The sequence below is a fragment of the Ceratotherium simum genome, chromosome 40, assembly GCF_057802395.1.
Source record: "Ceratotherium simum simum isolate JZ-2026a chromosome 40, ASM5780239v1, whole genome shotgun sequence".
Classification (NCBI taxonomy): domain Eukaryota; kingdom Metazoa; phylum Chordata; class Mammalia; order Perissodactyla; family Rhinocerotidae; genus Ceratotherium; species Ceratotherium simum.
Genome location: NC_141939.1, coordinates 14,953,746 through 14,975,099, shown reverse-complemented (window position 1 = coordinate 14,975,099; position 21,354 = coordinate 14,953,746). Strand labels below are relative to the sequence as shown.

Genomic DNA, 21,354 nt, shown 5'->3' with positions numbered 1-21,354 from the left:
TAAGTAAGATAAACTGCTGTAACATAACTCGCAAACACGGTGGGTACTGTTCCATTGTACAAATTATGCAAGTATAGTAAGTTTCAGGTTATGTTTAACACTTTAAATAAAAATCTATAGTCAGTTTTTTTCATGTTACCTTTTACATGCTTCTGTTTTAAAGAATTTCAAGTTTGAAGCTAGAACTATTTTCATGTCTATTACAGTGCTCTTTAAACACTTGTATTTTGTTTCAAAGCACAGTCTTGTGTTTAAACTTAAAAGAAAAATGTTTTCTGGCAGTGAGCATAGCCCTTTTTAGTCTCTGATAGTTTTTCTGCTCGAGTCCATAAACATGCCAAGAAAATGAACACGTGAGTAAGAAGGAATGAGAGTAGGAATGCGTCTTGTGCAATACTTGAGACAACATGAAAGACGTTTGATATCACGTGTATTCAAAGTCAAATAACTGCTTGTAGGAAGAACATCTGTTGGTCACATTGGATCTGCCAGAACCGAGGTGTCCTCTGAGGGAAGAACTGTCTCATTCATCACTGCATCTTTACTCAGCACATGGTGGGCACTCAGCAGACATCACTGAGTCACTTCATGGAAGACATCAACCCTAATTTCAAAGTCCCTACCCTCCCTGATTCCTATTAGCTAAGAAACCTGATTTAATGCTAAAAAGGGGTTTAGTATAAAACTAGAAAAAAACCTCCTCTCTCTCTAAATTGATAAGAAGTCCATGGAAAAACAGACAACTGCCTACTTTTCCTAGCTAAGCTCTGCACTCCTAAAATAAGGAAAACGGTCATTCTCTCTGCATTAGGGGAGAGTGAAATGGCAGAAATGTAAGTTTCTTCTTCGTTTTTTTTTTTTGTAAGGAGGACTAGTCCTGAGCTAACATCTGATGCCAATCCTCCGCTTTTTTCTTGAGGAAGACTGGCCCTGGGCTAACATCTGTGCCCATCCTCCTCTACTTTATATGGGACGCCGCCACAGCATGGCTTAACAAGCCGGGCATTGGTGCGCGCCCGGGATCCGAACCTGCGAACCCCAGGCCGCCGCAGCGGAGCGCGTGCACTTAACCGCTGTGCCACCGGGCCGGCCCCATAAGTCTGTTCTTATTGCCAGGGAATACTAGAACTACACAGAACGGGTGGAAAAAAATATTTCCCTTTAACCCAATGAAACAAGCAACACTTAAAAATTACTCTTCTTCCTTTAATTTAAACTCCAGAGAAAAGAAAAAATCTAGTTGTTTCAAAGGCCATTATAACTATATAAATAACTACCTCTCGGGCATATAGGTAATTTTATTCACAGGTAATTTTGCCACTGTCTGAAAATAAGTAAAAGATAGCTGGTCTCAAATGTTGTTTTATATATCTTAGTTTTTTTAAAAAGGAAATTTCTTAGGATCCCAAGTCTGAAATTAAAACTGTGTTTGGAAACTTTCCACTCTTGGATCAGAGTCGACTAGAGGCTACAACCAGATGTCGAGGTCAGAAGTCACTCCCAACAGCCTCTTGGTTGCCAAAAGGGAGCTCAACACTGTCACCAAATCTCACCCTTACAACTCCTAACAATTCACACTAGGAAGCTTTTAAAGTCTGTTTAATCCAATCAATTCAAAGTCAACACATTCAATGTAGCTAAGAGACACCTGACATAGTAGGGAATAAATTCTAACAACATTAGCATCAATAACAGTTCTTTAATGCTACTATTCTCTTCAAAAGGTAGTGCAAGAGTCAATAGTTCTCAAATATTTCCCTCTCAAAGTACAGTTCCTGTAGTATAGCTGGCTATAACACAAATACAAACTGAACAGAAGTTTAAAAAAGCTTCTTTGTCAATTTTTTCCCTGTCAAATTTAGAGAATTTAAAATAAACTCTACAAACAAATTTATAGGAAAAGAGCAATAGTACACAAAGCATAAATATCCCTCCCACCATCTAACTGGAATATTCAAACACTTAAGAGTCTAAAACAAATTAAAATACTATACAGTAAACGTAATAAAAGGAAAAGGAAGTCTCTGCAGCTTTCTGTCAGCACTAAAACAGGAACACTTCACCTCAGAAACAGAAAATCTAAACCCTTCATGTTAACACAGTACTGTAACGTATAGCTTAATGTTGCAGGGACTTTTCAGAACCTAAAGTCTAAAAAAAATTTCAACAGATGTAACAAAAACTAAAATTGTGTTGTTTCAGGCAAATTACCGTTCATAACAAAAAACCCATAACCTTTTTAGTTAAAATGGTCTCCAGATTTTTGAAGTCCTTCCTTCCTAGGTTACATTCAACAGTTTCTCTGCATTCCTTTGTTAAATCCATTTCCATTATAAAGAATCCTCTATGAACACCCCAACCCCCACCCCAAACACCACAAACTACCCTCACCACCAAAAATCAAAGAAAAATCCCTCACAGAAACATGTTCTAATAAGCTAAAGCAATTATCTTTAAAATAAGGGGGAAAAAACAATTGTTTCCAGTTTTAAATATTACTCTGGTGATTATGAAATTTTTAAAGACATAACACTGCAGGTTTGGAGAAGAGCTAAAACAACTTACAGGATTTGTGAAGAAATGGGAAAAAAGAGTTATAGTTTTGCACAGTTCCAATCGAGCACAATCTCGGAATCGTGTTCAGTCTTTCATTACAGACTGAGAGGCTCCTGGTGGAATGTTCTCAGTGTGTCCTCCCCACACTGCATCCAGTTAGGCATGAATCTCGCTGCCATCACTAGGTGCCAACCATGACTCTGCACTCACCTTAGCTCTTCCTCCGGGAACCCATTTAGCTTCAAACTCTCAGGACGGTCTCGTCGTCTTCTGTAGAGACCTGACTGTGAAAGCTCTTTAAGCTGTAATGCAGTCATACTTCTCTCTACACACCAATTACTGACACTTTAAAGCATTTATGCTGAGCAGAGTGGCTGACAGGGCTCAGAAAGGCAGTGTCCCTTGCCACGGGACCTCAGCACACCTGACCTGAGTTAGAAACCTCCAGGCAGGCCGGCGCTGAAGCACAGCTTCCTGTTTCTCCGCTAGTACACACCCTCCTCAGCAAGGCCTGCTGGCTTTATCTCTGGGCCTAGCACCTTGGAGGGTGAGGGGAGGTAGTGACCTGGGCTGCTCACATGCTTACTAATAAGCAAAATTTAATTGTTATGAATAATCACACCAATTCTTTATAAAGCTTTCCAGTATCAATCTGAATTAAAATTGGGCTAAAAAGCTCCAGTAAGCTAATGACTAAAGAAGGGTCCTGCCCTTTTTTATTTGCCAGGAAATCTATTAACACTTCACAAGCAGCTGTCAGTTTAAAGAAGTGCCTGGTCATCATGAGCTCTTTGGGACATTTTCCTTAAAAAAAAAAAAAAAAGGCACAATTCTAAAGGAAGCAGTCCAATTCCTCCCTCTCAGCCCTCTAAATCCTCTTTAGAAAGGAAGTGCCTTTGTCTTTTTTTTCCCCCATTAAATATTACTCAAAAATCCATTACTGAAAGGAAGGGGTGTCTTGCATCCATCTCCATTCAATGATGTTCTACATCTCCAACTACCCACCCTGAGTAATCCCCTCATAAATGTGCACTCAGTTTAATCAACACTGTCTGCCTAAAGGTGTTGTGGGTGCCTATGCAGCCCTTGAATTTATCTGTGTATCTGATCCTAGACATGACAAAGTTAGGAAAGACGTTTTGGTTTTTGGTGTGGGGGGGTGGGGGGTGGGTGAGGGGGTGCGTGTTTCCAAGGTGGGGTTGTAGATAATGGAAAACAGATAATACAGGGCAAGTCCTTTATCATCCAGCTCCAAATGATGTTAGTACAGCAGAAGGTGGGGTCCTGGCCTCCAATCTCATTCAATCCCACTCAGTATATATCACCAGATCACAAACACAGGCTAGATCCTTGGCGGGTTCTTAACCAGTAGTATGACTTCATGGTTCCAGTAATTTCTCTCTGAGAAATTTGTATCAGCTTCTTTCCCTTCTAGAATCCCCTCAACAACAAGAGCACAGAGAAAGGGGTCTGAAAATTTTTTTTACACCAAGAGTTCAAGAGTTAACATAGTCTCCTCTCTGAAAGTATCTGTATTATAAATACAAAAATTAAGGCACCCCACAAGGAAAGGGAGTCCTGTATCCTACTCCTTCTCTCAGGACATGGAGATGTAGCTCCCCTCAGGGCTAACGATCACACCGGTTCCATGGCACCCATGGAAAACAGACAACTTATAACAGCTGCCATCAAAATATAACATACATTTTTAAAGATGCAGGAAAAATACTACTAATTTTGTTACCACCCTGGATTTAATTAGTGATGAAACATGTTAAAAAAAAACCCAAGTGACAGATGTATCTCTCTCTCTGGAAGGATACACAACAAGTGGTAATATTGGGCGCCTAGATGCCTTGGGGACAGCAGCAGAAGAAAGCTTTTCTCTTACATACCACTTTATACCTTCTGAACTTTGAATATACTGCCTGTTCAAAAAGAACACAAATAATTTAGAAGCTTTACCTACACCTTTTGCACAAGCCCTAGGATTCTGAGACCAAAATACAGAAAAGTTTAAACTTTACAGTAATAGAAACATAAAATTAGAATTCCCAAAGTGTCTAATTCTCACATTTTTGTCATAACAAGTGAAAAACAAGTGAGGAGAAACAACCACCAATCTTATTCTTTTTCCACTCTAGGCATCAAAACAGAACAGATGCCTGATGAATAAAATACAAATTAATTGTATTCACTGCAAACACAGAAACCTCAACATTAAATATGACTTGCTTCTATAGAAAAATGTAAATAAGAAAGGTTGATTTTGAAAAGAGCTTTTAAAAAACGAACGCAGCATGCTGACAAGGAAGAGCGTGGTGACCGTGTACTAAAGGTTAAGGAGACAGGAAACACCTAGCTGTGTAGGACGAGTGCTGTATTTGATGAGTCTAAGGTTAAAAGGATGTGAACAGAAAAAAAAAAAAAGTTCCCGAGTTATATAACAAACGAACTGAAACAATTCTTGCCCTCTGACTTTTAAAATGGTTGTACTAACAAATAGGAATTTCAGTAAATCAATGCTTACATTATAATGAAATTGTCACAACTGAGTAAAATTAAATTCTGGGGCTTGCGCAAAGCCCTGCTGACCACTGTCTTTTCATAGAAAACACAGTGACAGAGAGGAGAGGCCTCCTCTTTCTCCCCAGCATCCTCCAGATGTGCACTGAGATTTTCCTGTTCTGTAAGCAGAACCAGGGAAAGCATCAACAGGCGTGGACGCACACTTGCTCAATTTCTGAAAGGGAAATTCACAAATCCTGCAAAATACACCACTGACTAGCTCACTCTGCAGCGGAATCACCAACTCCCCCCTCACAACAGTCACCCTGCACATCAGCGCCAGGGAGGGAGAACACACCCCTGGAACACGCAGTGGGGCGCAACAGCCAAAGCAGCTCTCAGGTCTTCAGCTTTGTTTCCTTTCCTACTTTCCCCACAGAAACAGAGTTATCAGTCATGCCTGATTCTCAGATCAGGCCTATTTAAAATGAGTTTGAAATTTCAAACAACTGTCAGCGTGCTTTTGACAGTACAGAGGAGGGCGTATGTAAGTGCATATTTCCTAGGTCTCTATCCAGGGAAATTTTTCCTTTTAGCACTCTAAACAATCTTTGAAGGCCAGTCTAGCCTCCCATTTAATGCAGAATTCCCTTCTCTCATTCTCCACACGGTCTCGCTCCTATACAATATCCCTGACCTGGCATTCTGACTCTCCTTAGACACTTCCAGTGATGAAGCACTAACCACCTCATAAAACTCCTGGGGCTCCCCCACCGCCCACATGCCTAGTGGTTGTTAAGTCTCTGTTCTGCTAGGCTAACCTCTAACCCAGTAGTTTTCTATCTTTTGGAGGGTCATGGTGGACCTTTTATGAATATGATGAAAGTTAATGACTCTCAGAAAATGCACGTGAGCAAAAAATTTTATAACTATTTCAGGGAATTGATAGATCCTTCCGAAGCCAACAGGTGGACTTTATCTTAGACCTTCCAATTTGTATTGATCCTCCCTTCCCTGAAAACCTCCAACACCACATTGTGGGACTCCGGATTTCACTGCTCACTTAAATACACATTCAGTCGGTGCCCTACAGTGGGCCAGACACTGCATCAGAAGAGCTCCCTCCGTCTCCCCCTAAATTCTCTCAGCCTCCTAACTGATCTTTCAGCCACTGATCTTACCCTCTTCTAATCTATCCTCCTAATTTCAAAGTGTTCTTTTAAAATGTAAATTGATCACTTACTGATCCTGCTGAAAAGCCCTTCAATGGCTCCACTGCCACTGGCGCCAGCTCAGCCTCCGCCCCTCCCCGGCACTGTACTGAACTCCAGGCGGCTCCTTCCTGGACAGACTTGGCTTCCTCTCACCTCCTGCCTTTCCACATGCAGCTGCGCGACTGGGAGAAGGATCGCTGGTAGGACTAGCTCCTAGGCATCCCACCAGGACCCAGCACAAGCACCATCTCTTACAAGAAGCCTTTCCAGGCCCTATTCACCCACAACTCCCTTTCCGTGAGCCGCCAGGCGCCCCGTGCCTACTCGTGTCATTCATAATCACATAGTCTCACGACAGGTTGTTTCTTCACCCCTCTCCCCTTAGAATATAGCTCTTTGAGGGCAGCAATATATCTAATTTATCACTGTGTCTACAAGGCCAGGTACATGGTAGACATTTGCACTTGTTAAATAAATAAGTTCTCTGGTTTTGCTGTTCAACTAATTGATTTGGAGAGCCTTTTGTGTGTGTGTGTGTGTGTGTGTGTGTGTGTGTGTGTGTGTGTGTGTGTGTGTGTGTGTGTGAGGAAGACCAGCCCTGAGCTAACATCCAATGCCTATCCCCCTCTTTTTTGCTGAGGAAGACTGGCCCTGGGCTAACACCCGTGCCCATCTTCCTCCACTTTATATGGCATGCCGCCACAGCATAGTTTAACAAGTGGTGCGTAGGTGCATGCCTGGGATCCGGACTGGAGAACCCCAGGCCGCCGCAGCTGAGCTCGCTCACTTAACCGCTTGCGCCACCAGGCCAGCCCCGAGAGCCTCATCACTTTACAAATGCTACATTTGAGGTTAAAGCTCCAGAGTTTTAAATTTTGGGTTTTTTTGTTGGCATTTAACACTCAACTTTACCTAAATGAGATTTTTAAAAGATGCATCCATTCCATAGTTTTGGAAAAATTTACTTTCTTGGTGAGACTATGAAAACTCAGAAGCTTTTCATATTTGTAGAGTTGAACAGTACCTTCTACAAGTATAAACACTTTCCATTTGGGATAAGAATAAAAAAATTAGCCTAGATTTTTCCCTATACCTGACATAGTCCAGTTTTTAGCATACTTGGTCCAAGTAACCCCTTCAGGCATTGGAGGGTAAAGAAACCTAATTAAAGATCAAGGCTCTAAAACTGATCATTAGTGCAACTGAATTGTCAACTCTTTCCCCTATACAGAGTTAAGACAGCTGCAAACTGGCTTCCAAGGCAGAATTATAGTAACCAGGCCTCATTAGCAGTATCTTTATACCAGTTACTACAGGCCTGTAAACTGGCTGAATAGCTGTACATTTCCAGGCATTAATTTCCTTGTGTGACAAACAGTAAGAGAAGAACTTTACGTTTTGCAATTAACTTTGAACTTAATGGAAATGAATCCTTTTTTAGTTTAAATTTTATCTCAGGAATAATCATTTACAGGGAAAAGCAAACTTTGTCTGATAAAGCAAGAATATCCTTCCTCACTATTTCCAACACATTGATCTCCTAAACATTTATTTTCCAGCCATGCTATCTTCCTAAATGAGGCCTCTCAAGAGTGTTCTGGGCTCAATATGAAGGAAGGACACAGTGTTGAAAACAGATCTCCAGCAATAGATATGCCATTGTGAGTAGGTTCAGGTTCAAACTAACCAGAGCAGAGAGTATGAGAAGGCAAAATCAACTATCCAGAAAAACAGTCCAGAATCAGACAAAAAATCACCAAAAATATAGTTCCATTCATAAGGAGATGATACTGCAACTGTCTACGAGCCCCTCTGAATGTTTTCCTTAATCAGCCTCTCTGTAACTCTGATAATCCCAAGCGGACAAGCTGAGTGATCATCAAAAGCTCGTGAGAGCTTGACTGCATCATTCTGAGTCAGAAACATACAGAAGTCTCTCTCCCAACCAGCAACATGGGGTCATCTACAGTCTTTTGTTAGACAACTAAAGAATGTTCTCAAAAGCCACTGTCACAATATGGCAAGTTTTCCTGGCATATTTCAAAAGAATGTAGAATGAAATTCCAAGTAACCTACCCCATCCCATATTTTTAAAGGGCTGAGGGAGAGTACAAGGTAAGTCGGTGTGAGGGTACGAGAGGGAAGCCGGAAGACAGTCAGCTGATAGCCCATGTTTGGTGACTTACTTGCTGTGGCTGGCATATGAGCACACAAGAAGTCATTTCACCACCAAAGTCCTCGATTTTTCCATTTGGAATCAAGCAGCCGAATCAGATGATCTCAATGGTGTTTTCCTCAGATTAAAGTGATTTGATTTTAAGAAAGGACCTGTGTAACACGAAGTGCCAATGTTGACTAGACTCCCTGATATAGCATGCTTTATTTCTTAATCATTGCGTTAGTCAAAAATCCCATTCCTAAATAAAACAGGAACACAAGGTCAGGATTTATACACTCAGCTATTCAACAAACATTTCCCGAAGGCCTAACACACGCCAGGCCCTCAGAGTGAAGAGGTCGGAACAGGGAGAAAGACACTGAGCAGTCTTTCCACTCTTCCTGATCACTACTCCCCGTTCACTTTCTCTTGGGTCAGAAGAGCTACTCCAAAGATAATAGTTATATAGGATATAAGATACCACAGAAAAGGCACATGACTATCCCAGCCCCGACACACACCTGCTACAAAGAGAACAGAGGATCCTCCTCAACAAAGCATTGAGGTCACAGGCAAGGAACAAGGCAACAGAGGTCTGCAGGAGGATTGCACTTTTCCCCCATCAGGATAAATTATAATGTATCTCATTTGATGTAGTAAACATGTTTTTGGAAAACTGCATATACAGTTAGACTTTTGTAAATAGAGTAATTTTTAATTCTCAAAAGAAACCTGTTTTACAAAGGAACTCTAGTGGTAATATTTTCATGAAAGGGAACTTTTCTATAAATCTAGATTTTCATATAATTTGACTGAAAATATATGATTTTATATAACATTGCTATAAATATTGTTTCTACGCATTCTACCTGTCCACCTTATAGCATATCTATATCTGTTGAGCGTATTTTTAAACTAAAACCTCACTTTAAAAAATCCAATGAGTGAAGTACTTGAGTGTGAGAGGAGAAAAGAAACCGTTATTTTTCGCATTCCAAGACAGGTGGAGTCACAAGCCAGCAATTCAGATCTTCCCAGCACCCGGAAGAACAAACATGTTCTTCTCCCTGCCCTGGAATTCAAGAGGTGTGTCCTGAAAAAGAAACCACAGTTCCTGCCCTGCTCCACTGTAGGTTTCACTACTGTAGTTAGCACTGTCAACACATTCACTGCACAACTATTTTTCACCAGGTTATCAAAATATTCCCTAGGTTCTGTGTAAAGTCTAATCTTAAAGGCAACAACATCAAAAAAAGTTTCGTTGCCTCATTTCTGATATCAGTATCATCCCTTCATTTACTGTTATTTTTTTCTCCCTAACTCAGATAAAAGTTCAGTTCAATGACAAAAATAGGATTTAAAATTTTAAGAAAGCTCTAAAGACATAATTATTTCAATAAGGACATTAACATTTCCTGTATAGTTTTACAGTTCCAGAGTGACTGATGGTAACTGAATATGATAATGCAGACATCTAGTTGATATGAAATGTATTCATGACATACTGTTAAGTGGAAAAAAACACTACAGGACACTATACACTACGTGATTCCATTTCATATGAAAGACCACATAGGTATATACCATGCATGTGTACATACACACATACCACAGTCTGGAATAGTATATACCAAAATATCCTCGGTTGGTAGAATTTGAAAAGATTAAAAATTGTTTTTTCTTTTGGATTATCTATATTTTCTAATTTTTCTACAATGGACAAACATAGTTTTATAATAAGGAAATAAAAATTTAAATGCTTAAAATAAGTGAAGAGAACAAAAATTAAATGAAGATACATTATTCCATCTTCCAGGGGATTTGCACCCTAATCAGGAAGGAAGGGCACCTCAGGAACCTTCAGTGTACATAATCAAATACTGACGCATCCCTACAGAGGGCTGGATTTGAGGGGAGAGAGGGGAGAGGAGGGTGGAGGGCACTCCAGACAGAGGAAATCTCAGTGTGATGTGACTGACAGAGACGTGTCAAGGGGATGACAAGACTGGCAGAGTAGTGGACCTTCCAGGCCAGGACCACAAGCTTTCAGGTTGGTAGGAAAAAAACCAGGAAGTCATGTGCAGAGGGTCTGTCATTGCCCAAGTGGGAAACAAGGGTCCAGTTGAGGCACTCAAGGGACAGGGGAAGGGACAGACACAGACAACATTACAACAGGACTGGCAGGTAGGACTCAGGAACAGAGCACAGAAGAATGTACTGTGCACTCCCCATTCCAATCACTCCTGCTCAGTGAACATCTACCACGCGACAAGCTCCGCTCTAAGCACTACAGACCCAGCATCCGCATGGAGCTCTCAGTCCAGCGGGGGATACCAGTGCCAACCATACAATCACACACACAGAAGAGGGTGCTATGAGAATGTTTACAGCGGTGTGGGGGGAGGGACAGCAGGGAAACGTTTCCTGAAAGAGAAACACTGGATCTCATACCCCAAACCTAAGGGAGGAGTAGGCACTAAAGGCAAAGGGCTCAAGGTGTGGGGGCACTGGTGGAGGAGTGACCAGCTCGTGCACAGACCCAGAGGCAGGAGGGAATGAAGTCCAATCATGTGGCTGAGGGGAAGGGTTGCGAGGTGAGACTGAAGCCAGGTACCTGAGGTTTACTGTAGATATTCAATAAGAACATGATTGCCTCTTGATCTTGTTCCCAACACAGACATAGATAAATCTTGTCAATTTGCTGTTTTCTTGTTTAATTTGAGGGGTGACTCTGGTCTCGAGGACTTGTGAGTTTGCTTTGCACAACAAAGAGAATGCCTTTGGGGAGGTTATGATCACCAGACGGCTGGCCCCCAGCAGCCTCTGCTGCTCAGCGGCTTATCAGGAGTGACCCCTTTGTTTCTCTTAAGTTCCTCCTGCCAAGCTCCTTAGCTCTATCAAACGGCCCTGCATTCTGCTCTTGTTAAGGTGGATTTGAGCCAACCCATGCTCCCACCTTCTCCTCTTGGCCAACTCGAATGGGGCCTTTCTCCATCTCCAAGCACTGTCGTTTCAGTGTCTGGCTTGCCACGCATTGGGCACAGGAACTTGAGATCAAGAGGTTCGGTACCAAGATGAGATTAGAGAGACAGGCAGTGGCATGTTTCAAAGGGCCTTGTATTTTTTACGCAAAGAGCGACAGGAAGCCACTGTACTGTTATTTTATTTACTTTTTTTGTGAGGAAGAACTAACATCCATGCCAATCCTCCTCTTTTTGCTGAGGAAGAGTGGCCCTGGGCTAACATCTGTGCCCATCTTCCTCCACTCTATATGGGACGCCGCCACAGCATGGCCTGACAAGTGGTGCGTCAGGGAAGAACTGGTGTGAAAGGAATTCAGGAAGTAAAACAGAGAGGCCAGGGCGACAGACTAGACACAGAGGGACAGAGAGGGAGGCAGCAAGCACCACATCTTAACAAAACCGACCTGGTGAGGTACAGCATGAGCTGTACCTGATGCTGCTTTGATCTTTAATCTTGTCCACAGAAAGGCAGGCATTTTAAACTTACTTTGAATCTAATAAAATAATTTTCAAAGAGTATTTACAAAAGAAAAAGCTGGGACACAAAAATGTTCACCTCACACTATTATGAAGTTCAAAGCCTCTTGATTGGGCCGGCCCCCGCGGCTTGGCAGTTGGGTGTGTGCGCGCTGCTACCAGCGGCCCGGGTTCGTATCCCGGGCGTGCACCAATGCACCGGTTCTCCGGCCATGCTGAGGCTGCGATCCGCATACAGCGACTGGAAGGATGTGCAACTATGACATGCAACTATCTACTGGGGCTTTGCGGGGGGGGGGGGAGGAGGATTGGCAATAGATGTTAGCTCAGAGCCAGTCTTCCTCAGCAAAAAAAAAAAAAAGCCTCTTCATTATTTATCTAATATAATTATGACTGACAACAACAGAAGTTTGAGTGCCTACCAAGCATATTATGTATATTGTCTCATTTAATTTTCATCTCAGTCCCATGAGGCATGTATCATTACTATTCCCACTTTGCAAATGAGGTAACAGAGTCTTTTTGCGTGTGTGTGAGGAAGACCAGCCCTGAGCTAACACCTGTTGCCAATCCTCCTCTTTTTTTTTTGCTGAGGAAGATTGGCCCCAGGCTAACATCCGTGCCCACCTTCCTCTACTTTATATGCGAAGCCGCCACAGCATGGCTTGACAAACAATGTGTCGGTGCACGCCCGGGATCCAAACCTGTGAACCCCGGGCCGCCGCAGCAGAGCGTGCGCACCTAACCACTACGCCACCAGGCCGGACCAAGGTAACTGAGTATTAAAGCAGTTAAATGTCTTGACCAAGCAACACAACCAATAACGGAGAATGTGGATCTAAACCCAGGTTTACTTGACTCAAATGTTCCTGTTTTGGCCACTACCTACACTGTTTCTGGGCCCTAAAACACTCCCTCCCACGGATCATCAAAAGGTCCACTATGACAAACCTAACTCAGAAGCACGGCAGGCACGGGAGCTGTGAGGACAACTCTCGGACTGCAGACTTTCACAGACTAGAACGAGACTGAACCAAAGCCACCTGAGCCAGCTCACATTTTCCCTCCCCGAAAATGAACCAGAGGCAGTCTGATTATGTTCTAGAGGGATATTGTGAATGGGCAGTCTGAGGGTTTTGGAAGGAGACTCGTGGTTGTACTCTTGTATAATTCCTACTAATAGAGATCTTCCTCTTCGGCTAATTTTCTCCTACAGGTCTGGACGCAAAAGCCAGTGAAAGAAAGGAGTTAAACTGGTGACCTTCAGTTTAACTGAATTCCTGGATTCCTTAGAGGTCTTTAGGTCCAAATTACCAGTGCTGTCTTATTTCCTTTTAGAAAACATGTTATTATTCAGTGTTTCCAAGAGTTATGGAAAAACAGACTAAAGTTCTAATGAAAACAGGTTTTCTTTATCATAGCAACTCCCGCTGAAACCAAGTGTATTGTTAAACAGCAACAGGGGAGGCATTGGAAGCAACTGAGACAACAGACTTGAGGAGGGTGTGGGTGTGTGAAGAGGCACTGATAATGTGACCAAACCAATTTCAGTTCCTTTGATAACACTTCTTACCACAAACAAATTTTAGAGTTTAAGCCATACAAACAGTCACTTGCTTATACTATCTTATGCAAAGCAAGGCTGCAAAGAAGGTGTTTCTAAAACACAAAACAAACTCATCACTGTGAGAAACTAATAAAAAAAAAAAAGGTATGCAGTTTCATCGTCCAATTCTGATCTTAAGAAATCCCTGCCAAAGCAAAGCAACTATTTCTAAGGCAAATGGAAGAAAACATCTATGCATTATTTTTTTCCCCAGGGGACCCAGTTTCTTCCCTGAGGCTCACTATGATTTAGGAAATAATACCTATGACAAGATCTAGGTTGACTGAGACCTGACTATGTGCCAGGAACTGTTCTGAGCACTCCGCATGCATTTACCAAATTTATTTTTTGCAATGATCCAATAAGTAAGTAATATCATTATTCTCATTTTAAAGTTGATGAAACTGATGTAGTAATATAAGTAATTTGTCCAAGATCATACAGTTATTACATGAATGATAATCTGAAACCCAGCCTTAAGCTTAGTACTAACCAGGCTTTTAACCATTAAACTGTACTGCCTCCTAGCCAGAAAATGGTTATTTTTCTCAGCAGAGGAGAGGTTATGATCAGAAATTATTTTAAAATTCAACCAAGGCTAAACACAATGTGGTATCCTAGATTGGATACTAGAATAGAAAAAAGACATTATGAAGGTAATGTAAGACGTTAACAAGAGGAATCTGGGTTGGGGGGTATATGGGGATTCTCTGAACTCTCTATCTTTGCAACTTTTCTATAAATCTAAAATTATTCCAAAATAAAGGTTATTTTAAAAATTCAAAACTATAATTCTACATGATAACAGAGCTGGCATCTCTAACAAGTAATGAAAGGAGAGAAAGAAGGGAAGGGGTATTCCTCCAAATTAAGAGAGATTTAAGAGACATCACAATCAAATGTATTATGAAAGTATGGGCTTTGTTTAGATCCCAGTTCAAACAAACCAACTGCAAAAGGATGTTCTTGGGACAAACGGGAAAATCTGATTACGGACTGGGTACTAGATGATGTCAAAGAATTATCACTCATTTTGTTAGAAGTGATAATAGTATGTGGTTATATAAGAAAACGTCCATATTATCAGAGTCCAATTCCGAAATATATTGAGATGAAATAACCTAATGTCTTGGATTTGCTTCTAAATGCTTAAGTAGATTAAGAGAGAAAAAAAGACCTCAAATAGCCAAAGCAAGCTTGAGAAACAAGAACAAAGCTGGAGGAATCATGCTCCGTGATTTCAAACTACATTACAAAGCTATAGCAACTAAAACAGTATAGTATTGGCATTAAATCAGACACATAGATCAATGGAACAGAATAGAGAGCCAAGAAATAAACCCACACATATATGGTCACTTAATTTATGACAAAGGAGCCAAGAATATACAATGGGAAAAGGAAAGTCTCTTTAATAAATGGTGATGGGGAAACTAGACAGCCACATGCAAAAGAATGAAATAGGACCCCTATCTTACACCATACACAAAAACTAACTGAAAATGGATTAAAGACTTGAACGTAAGACCTGAAACCATAAAACTCCCAAAAGTAAATACAGGCTGTAAGCAACTTGACATCAGTCTTAGCGATGGTTTCTTGGATTTGACATCAAAAGCAAAGTCTTCAAAAGCAAAAATAAACAAGTGGGACTACATCAAATTAAAAATCTTCTGCACAGCAAAGGAAACCATCAACAAAATGAAAAGGTAACCTAAGGAATGGGAGAAAATATTTGCAAACCATATATCTAATAAGGGGTTAATAACCAAAATATATAAAGAACACATACAACTCAACAGAAAAAAAAAATCTGATTAACAAATGGGCAGAGGATCTGAATAGATATTTTTCCAGAGAAGACACACAGATGGCCAACAGGTACATGAAAAGGTGCTCAACATCACTAATCATCAGGGAAATGCAAATCAAACCACAATTACGTTCCACCTCACACCTGTTAGAATGGCTATTATCAAAAAGACAAGAAACAATAAAATATTGGCAAGGATGTGGAGAAAACAGAATCCTTGTGCACTGTGGTGGTAATGTAAATTGGTACAGCCACTATGGAAAACAGTATGGAGATTCCTCAAAATATTAAAAATAGAACTACCATATGATCCAGCAGTTCCAGAGTATTCAGCAATTCCGGGTACTTATTCAAAGGAAATGAAAACATTAACTCAAAAAGATATGTGTACCCCCATGTTCACTGCAGCATTATTTACAATAGCCAAGACATGGAATCACCCTAACTGTCCATCAATGGATGAATGGATAAAGAAAATGTGGTGTATATGTGTATGTGTACACACACACACACACACACACACACACACACAGGAACATTATTTGGCCATGAAAAAGAAATGAAATCTTGCCATTTGCAACAACATGAATGGACCTGAGAGCATTATGCTATAAGTGAAATAGACAGAGAAAGACAAACATTGTATGATATCACTTATATGCAGAATCTTAAAAACAAAAACAACTGAACTTATAAATACAGAGAACAGTGGTGGTTGTCAGAGGTGGGATCTGGGTGAAAGGGTGAAGGGGGTCAAAAGGTACAAATTTCCAGTTATAAAATAAATAAGTCATGGGAATGTAATGTACAGCATGGTGACTATAGTTAATAATATTGTTTGCACATTTGAAAGCTGCTAAGAGAGTAGATCTTAAATATTCTCATCACAAGAAAAATAAATTTGTAACTATGGTGGCAAATGTTAACTAGACTTATTGTGGTGATCATTTTGCAATATATATACAAATGTTGAATCATTATGTTGTACACCTGAAACTAGTATAATGTTATACGTCAATTATATCTCAATTTAAAAAAAGAGAGAGAAAAGAGTATAGGAAGCAAATGTGGCAATACAACAATTAAAGTCTGAGTAATGAGTTACAGATTCATTTCTTCCATTTTTATATTAGATCATTTTCATAATAAAGTTTTTTTAAGTTAAAAAAATTTTCAACCAATGGGGATGAAAACAAACATGACTTCCTTGAAGTCAGAACACAATACCCTGATACCCGTAATAAAAACAGCACTGCATGCAATGACAGGACAGTGGGAGGTCTGAGGCAGGATTCCTAGGTTTACTGAGTGCTTCTTCTAATGAGGGATCTGAGGATGCCACATCTGAGGGATGTTAAATAACTTGCCCAAGATCACACAGAGTACATTAAAGGATATGTTAAATTTCAAAAGGAGGACATGGGAAGAGAGGAGAAGAGAATGTTCCAGGTGGAGAAAAGAGAAATAGCACAAAGGCATGGAAAGGTGGAAAGCTGACCCAGAGAATAACGGGTAGTCTCACTTTGTGGAGACAGCGGGAGCAGAGGAAGAGCAGGAGACAAGGCATCAAGGCAGTTTAGGGCCATATTTTGAAGACATGTCAATGCCAGGCTAAGGAATGTATGTGACATGTGGTCAAAGAGCCATAAATGGTCTGGGTTCAGGATGGAGAGTGTTCCAAGCCTGGAGACATCCAGCTGTAGAAGACAGTCCAGGAAGCAAGCTGCGCCATGGAGGAGGGGGAGAAGACTCCAGGGTGGACGAGAAGCCTTCATGATTCGTCAGGTTAACAAGCTGCTGAGAAAAAACCAAAACAAACAAGAAAGGCACATGCACCTAAACAGGAAATTCTTCTGCAAGTACCTACAGTTCATGCCCCAAATAAGGCCACTTCAAACCCTCAGTACTCTCAAATCACCTTCCCTACTCTCTTTCCCTATCACTCTTGGCAGATAACCTCTCCTATTTTATTTTTAATTAATTAATTAATCTTTTTGAGGAAGATCAGCCCTGACCTAACATCTGTGTCAATCCTCCTCTTTTTGCTGAGGAAGATTGGCCCTGGGCCAACATCCGTGCCCATCTTCCTCCACTTTATATGTGGGACGCCTGCCATAGCATGGCTGGATAAGCAGCGCGTAGGTCTGCGCCTGGGATCCGAACCTGCAAACCCCGGGCCCCCAAAGTGGGGCACGAGAACTCAACCACTATGCCACCGGGCCAGCCCCAACCTCTCCTATTTTAGAGAAAACAGAAGTCATCTGAAAGAAACCACCTCAACTGTCTACAAGCCCTTGTTTTCACTATTCCCCCCACTTCGTTCAGGATGACTTCCACTTCCAATGGAATTTAATATAAGGCACAAAACAATGTTGATTCTACATTAATGTCATCTTGTTGTAGTGGTAGTAATAATAATAGTAACTATGGCGTTAATGTTTTACATATTGTTTTATTTAATCCTCACAACACCCCGTGAAATAAGTGGTATCCCTATTTTGCAGAAGTAGAAACTAAGGTCGACAGTTGGTGACAGCACTGGGATTTGAATGGGCACACCATGTCTTTAGCTCCCCAGTCTGTAATCACTCTACCATATTGTCTCTCTAAAAGTCTATCAACAAGAAAATAGAGGTAAAAAGTTGTGATCTCTTCAGTGGAATGCTATATAGCTACAAAAGAAAAATAATTCACTAAAGCTACATAAATCTACATGAATAAACCAAAAAAATAATGTTGAATGAAAAGCACAACTTGCATAGTAACACAAATAGTATACACTAAATAAAATCTAAAACAAAAGAAACTATCCCACGCACTGTTAAGAATACATAAACATGTAATAAAAGTAGAAAGACATGCACAGAAGTGATACATATCAAATTCAGGAAAGTGGTTTCCTCATGGAGAAAAAGCAGGAGGAAGGAAAATAAATGGAACAGGAAGATTTCAACTGCACCAAGAGATCTCAACTGTATTTGTGATGTTTTATTGCTTAAGGTAGCTGATGGATATTTGGAGGCTCCTTCTATTAGATTCTAAGCCTTGACAATTTTTTTAAAAAGAAGGATGAAAATACAGAGCAGACGTTCTCTTAGAGCCATGTTTGTAAGTCCACAAGTTTCAAAGCACTGTTTCTGCCATCATGTGGCTCCATAAGATATTACATGCACACAATTTTCAGAAAATGAAAATTTAAAAAGGGGCATTGCTAATTCTCAGGTACAACAGCACATGAACGTAACCTGTAATGAAAGCCTGAATAGCCACCACTTGACATGTAACCAATATTAAAAACATATCTTACCACTTCTAAATACTACTTACTAAAACAGAAGACATACAACATTAAGCCAGGTGCAAAAGAAGAAAACTGGACTCCTATCTTACACCACTCACAAAAATTAACTCGAACTGGATTAAGGACTTAAATGTAAGACCTGAAACTGTAAAACTCCTAGAAGAAAACACAGGGGAAAAGCAACTTGATATCAGTCGTAGCAATGATTTTCTGAATATGACATCAAAAACGCAAGCAACAGGGGCCAGCTGGGTGGCACAAGCAGTTAGGTGCGCGCACTCCGCTGCGGCGGCCTGGGGTTCAGTGGTTCGGATCCTGGGCGTGCACCGACGCACTGCTTGTCAGGCCATGCTGTGGTGGCGTCCCACATAAAGTGGAGGAAGATGGGCATGGATGTTAACCCAGGGCCAGTCTTCCTCAGGGAAAAAAAAAAAAAAAAGCACAAGCAACAAAGGCAAAAATAAACACGGGGGACCACAACAAGCTACAAAGCTTCTGCACAGCAAAGGAAGCCATCAACAAAATGAAAAGGCAAACTACGGAATGGGAGAAAATACTTCCAAACCATATAGCCCATAAAGGGTTAGTATCTAAAAAATACAAGGAACTCACGCAACTCAATAGCATAAAAACAAACAATCCAATTAAAAAATGGGCAAAGGACCTGAACAGACATTTTTCCAAAAAAGACATATAAACGGCCAACAAGTCCATGAAAAGATGCTCAACATCACTAGTTAACAGAGAAATGCAAATCAAAACCACAATGAGATATCATCTCACACCTGTTAGAATGGCCATCGTCAAAAGGACAAGTGATAACAAGTCTTAGAGAGAATGTGGAGAAAAGGGAAGTCTGGTGCACTGTTGTTGGGAATGTAAATTTGTGCAGCCACTACGGAGAACAGTATAGAGGGAAGTTCCTCAACAACTAAAAACAAAACTACCACACGACCCAGCACTTCCACTTCTGGGTACTTATTTGAGGGAAATGAAAATACTAACTGGAAAGATATCTGTAGCCCCATGTTTATTGCAGCATTATTTACAATAGCCAAAACATGGAAACAATCCAAATGTCCATCAATAGATGAACAGATAAAACGTGATCTGTATATACATACACAGGCATACCTCGGAGATATTGTGGGTTTGGTTCTAGATCACCGTCACAAAGCGAATATCACAATAAAGCGAGTCACACAAATTTTTTGGTTTCTCAGTGCATATAAAAGTTACATTTATACCATACTGTAGCCTATTAAGGGTGCAGTAGCATTATGTCCGAAAGACAATGTATATACCTTAATTAAAAAATACTTTATTGCTAAAAAAATGCTATCATCTGAGACATCAACGAGCTGTAATCTTTCTGCTGGTGGAGGGTCTTGAAAAAAATGCAATATCTGTAAAGCATGATAAAGCAAAGTGTAATAAAACGAGGTATGCCTATCTACACACACATACACACAGGAATATTATTCAGCCATAAAAAGGAAGGAAATGCTGCCACTTGCAATAACATGGATGAATCTTGAGGGCATTATGCTAAGTGAAATAAATCAGACAGAGAAAGACAAATGATCTCTCTTATGCGTGGAATCTAAAAATGTCATAGAAACAGAGTAGAATGGTGGTTGCCAAAGGCTGAGGGATGGGGGAAATTGATCAAAGGATACAAACTTCCAGGTATAAGACGAGTAAGTTTTGGGGATATCATGTACAGCATGGTGACTATAGTTAAAAATAATATATTGTAGGGCCAGCCCTGTGGCCTAGTGGTTAAGTTCAGCACGTTCCACTTGGCAGCCAGGGTTTAGTTCCCAGGTGTGGACCTACACCACTGGTTGGCAGCCATGCTGTGGTAGGGACCCACATGCAAAATAGAGGAAGACTGGCACAGATGTTAGCTCAGGGTGAATCTTCCTCATACACACACACACATCCCCACACACAAACAAGTATACTGTATACTTGAAAGCTGCTATGAGAGTCGAGTTTTAATGTTTTCACCATAAAAACAACAAAATGGTAATAACGTGTGGTAAAGGATGTATTATCTAATCTTACCATGGGAAAGCATTTTGCAATATATACATGTTTCAAAACATGACATTGTATACCTTAAAATTACACAATATTATATGTCAATTATATATCAATAAAGCTGGAAAAATAAAAATCTTAAAAAACATTATTCCAGGAAGCCCACTCAAAGGAAGACGATAATGAGAAAGTTATTGGATATAAACCACAAGAGAAAAGGATCACTGTAAAACAGATTAGAGACAGTAAGATTAAAGAAGTCATAAGACCAGCAAAAACAGATGAGGGGGCCGGCTTTCAGACACAGTTACCTTAATAGGTAAATGAGGACCTTGTGTATAGACTTCAAAACCCAGAAATAAACAAGCAGAAAGAACACGGTAAAAAGAAATCCTGTCCACAGTATTGTTTCACTTTTAGAATTGAGTACTTTTGATAGCAAACTTTACTAAAGACTAACACTTCTTTTCTGAACATTCATGTTAGAAAGAAACAAACCTACAAACTATACCACAGTGAATCTTAAATAGATGTATAGGAACAAGCCCTGGTGTAAAGTTACTGCACACACGTGTCTGGGAAGAGGGAGAATCCCCCTCCACCCTTTCCCTGACGGTTCTTATGGCTGGCCAAATAATTAAAAGACAGGTTA

The 21,354-nt window shown here is 40.6% G+C and overlaps 1 protein-coding gene across 2 annotated transcripts in view; it reads right to left on the bottom strand.

Annotated features, from left to right (window-relative positions):
- The window catches only part of LIMS1 (LIM zinc finger domain containing 1), a 170,384-nt gene that overhangs the window by 75,727 nt on the left and 73,303 nt on the right, over nt 1–21,354 (bottom strand). Inside the window, exon 1 of one of the 2 annotated variants that reach the window (XM_087426337.1) lies at nt 2,767–2,989. The exons of the other annotated variant lie outside the window; for it this stretch is intronic. Within the exon in view, the coding sequence (XP_087282463.1) occupies nt 2,767–2,873 (107 nt within the window). The 5' untranslated portion in view covers nt 2,874–2,989. Of the gene's footprint in view, nt 1–2,766; nt 2,990–21,354 lie in introns of those variants that run through there. 2 annotated transcript variants of the gene reach the window in all.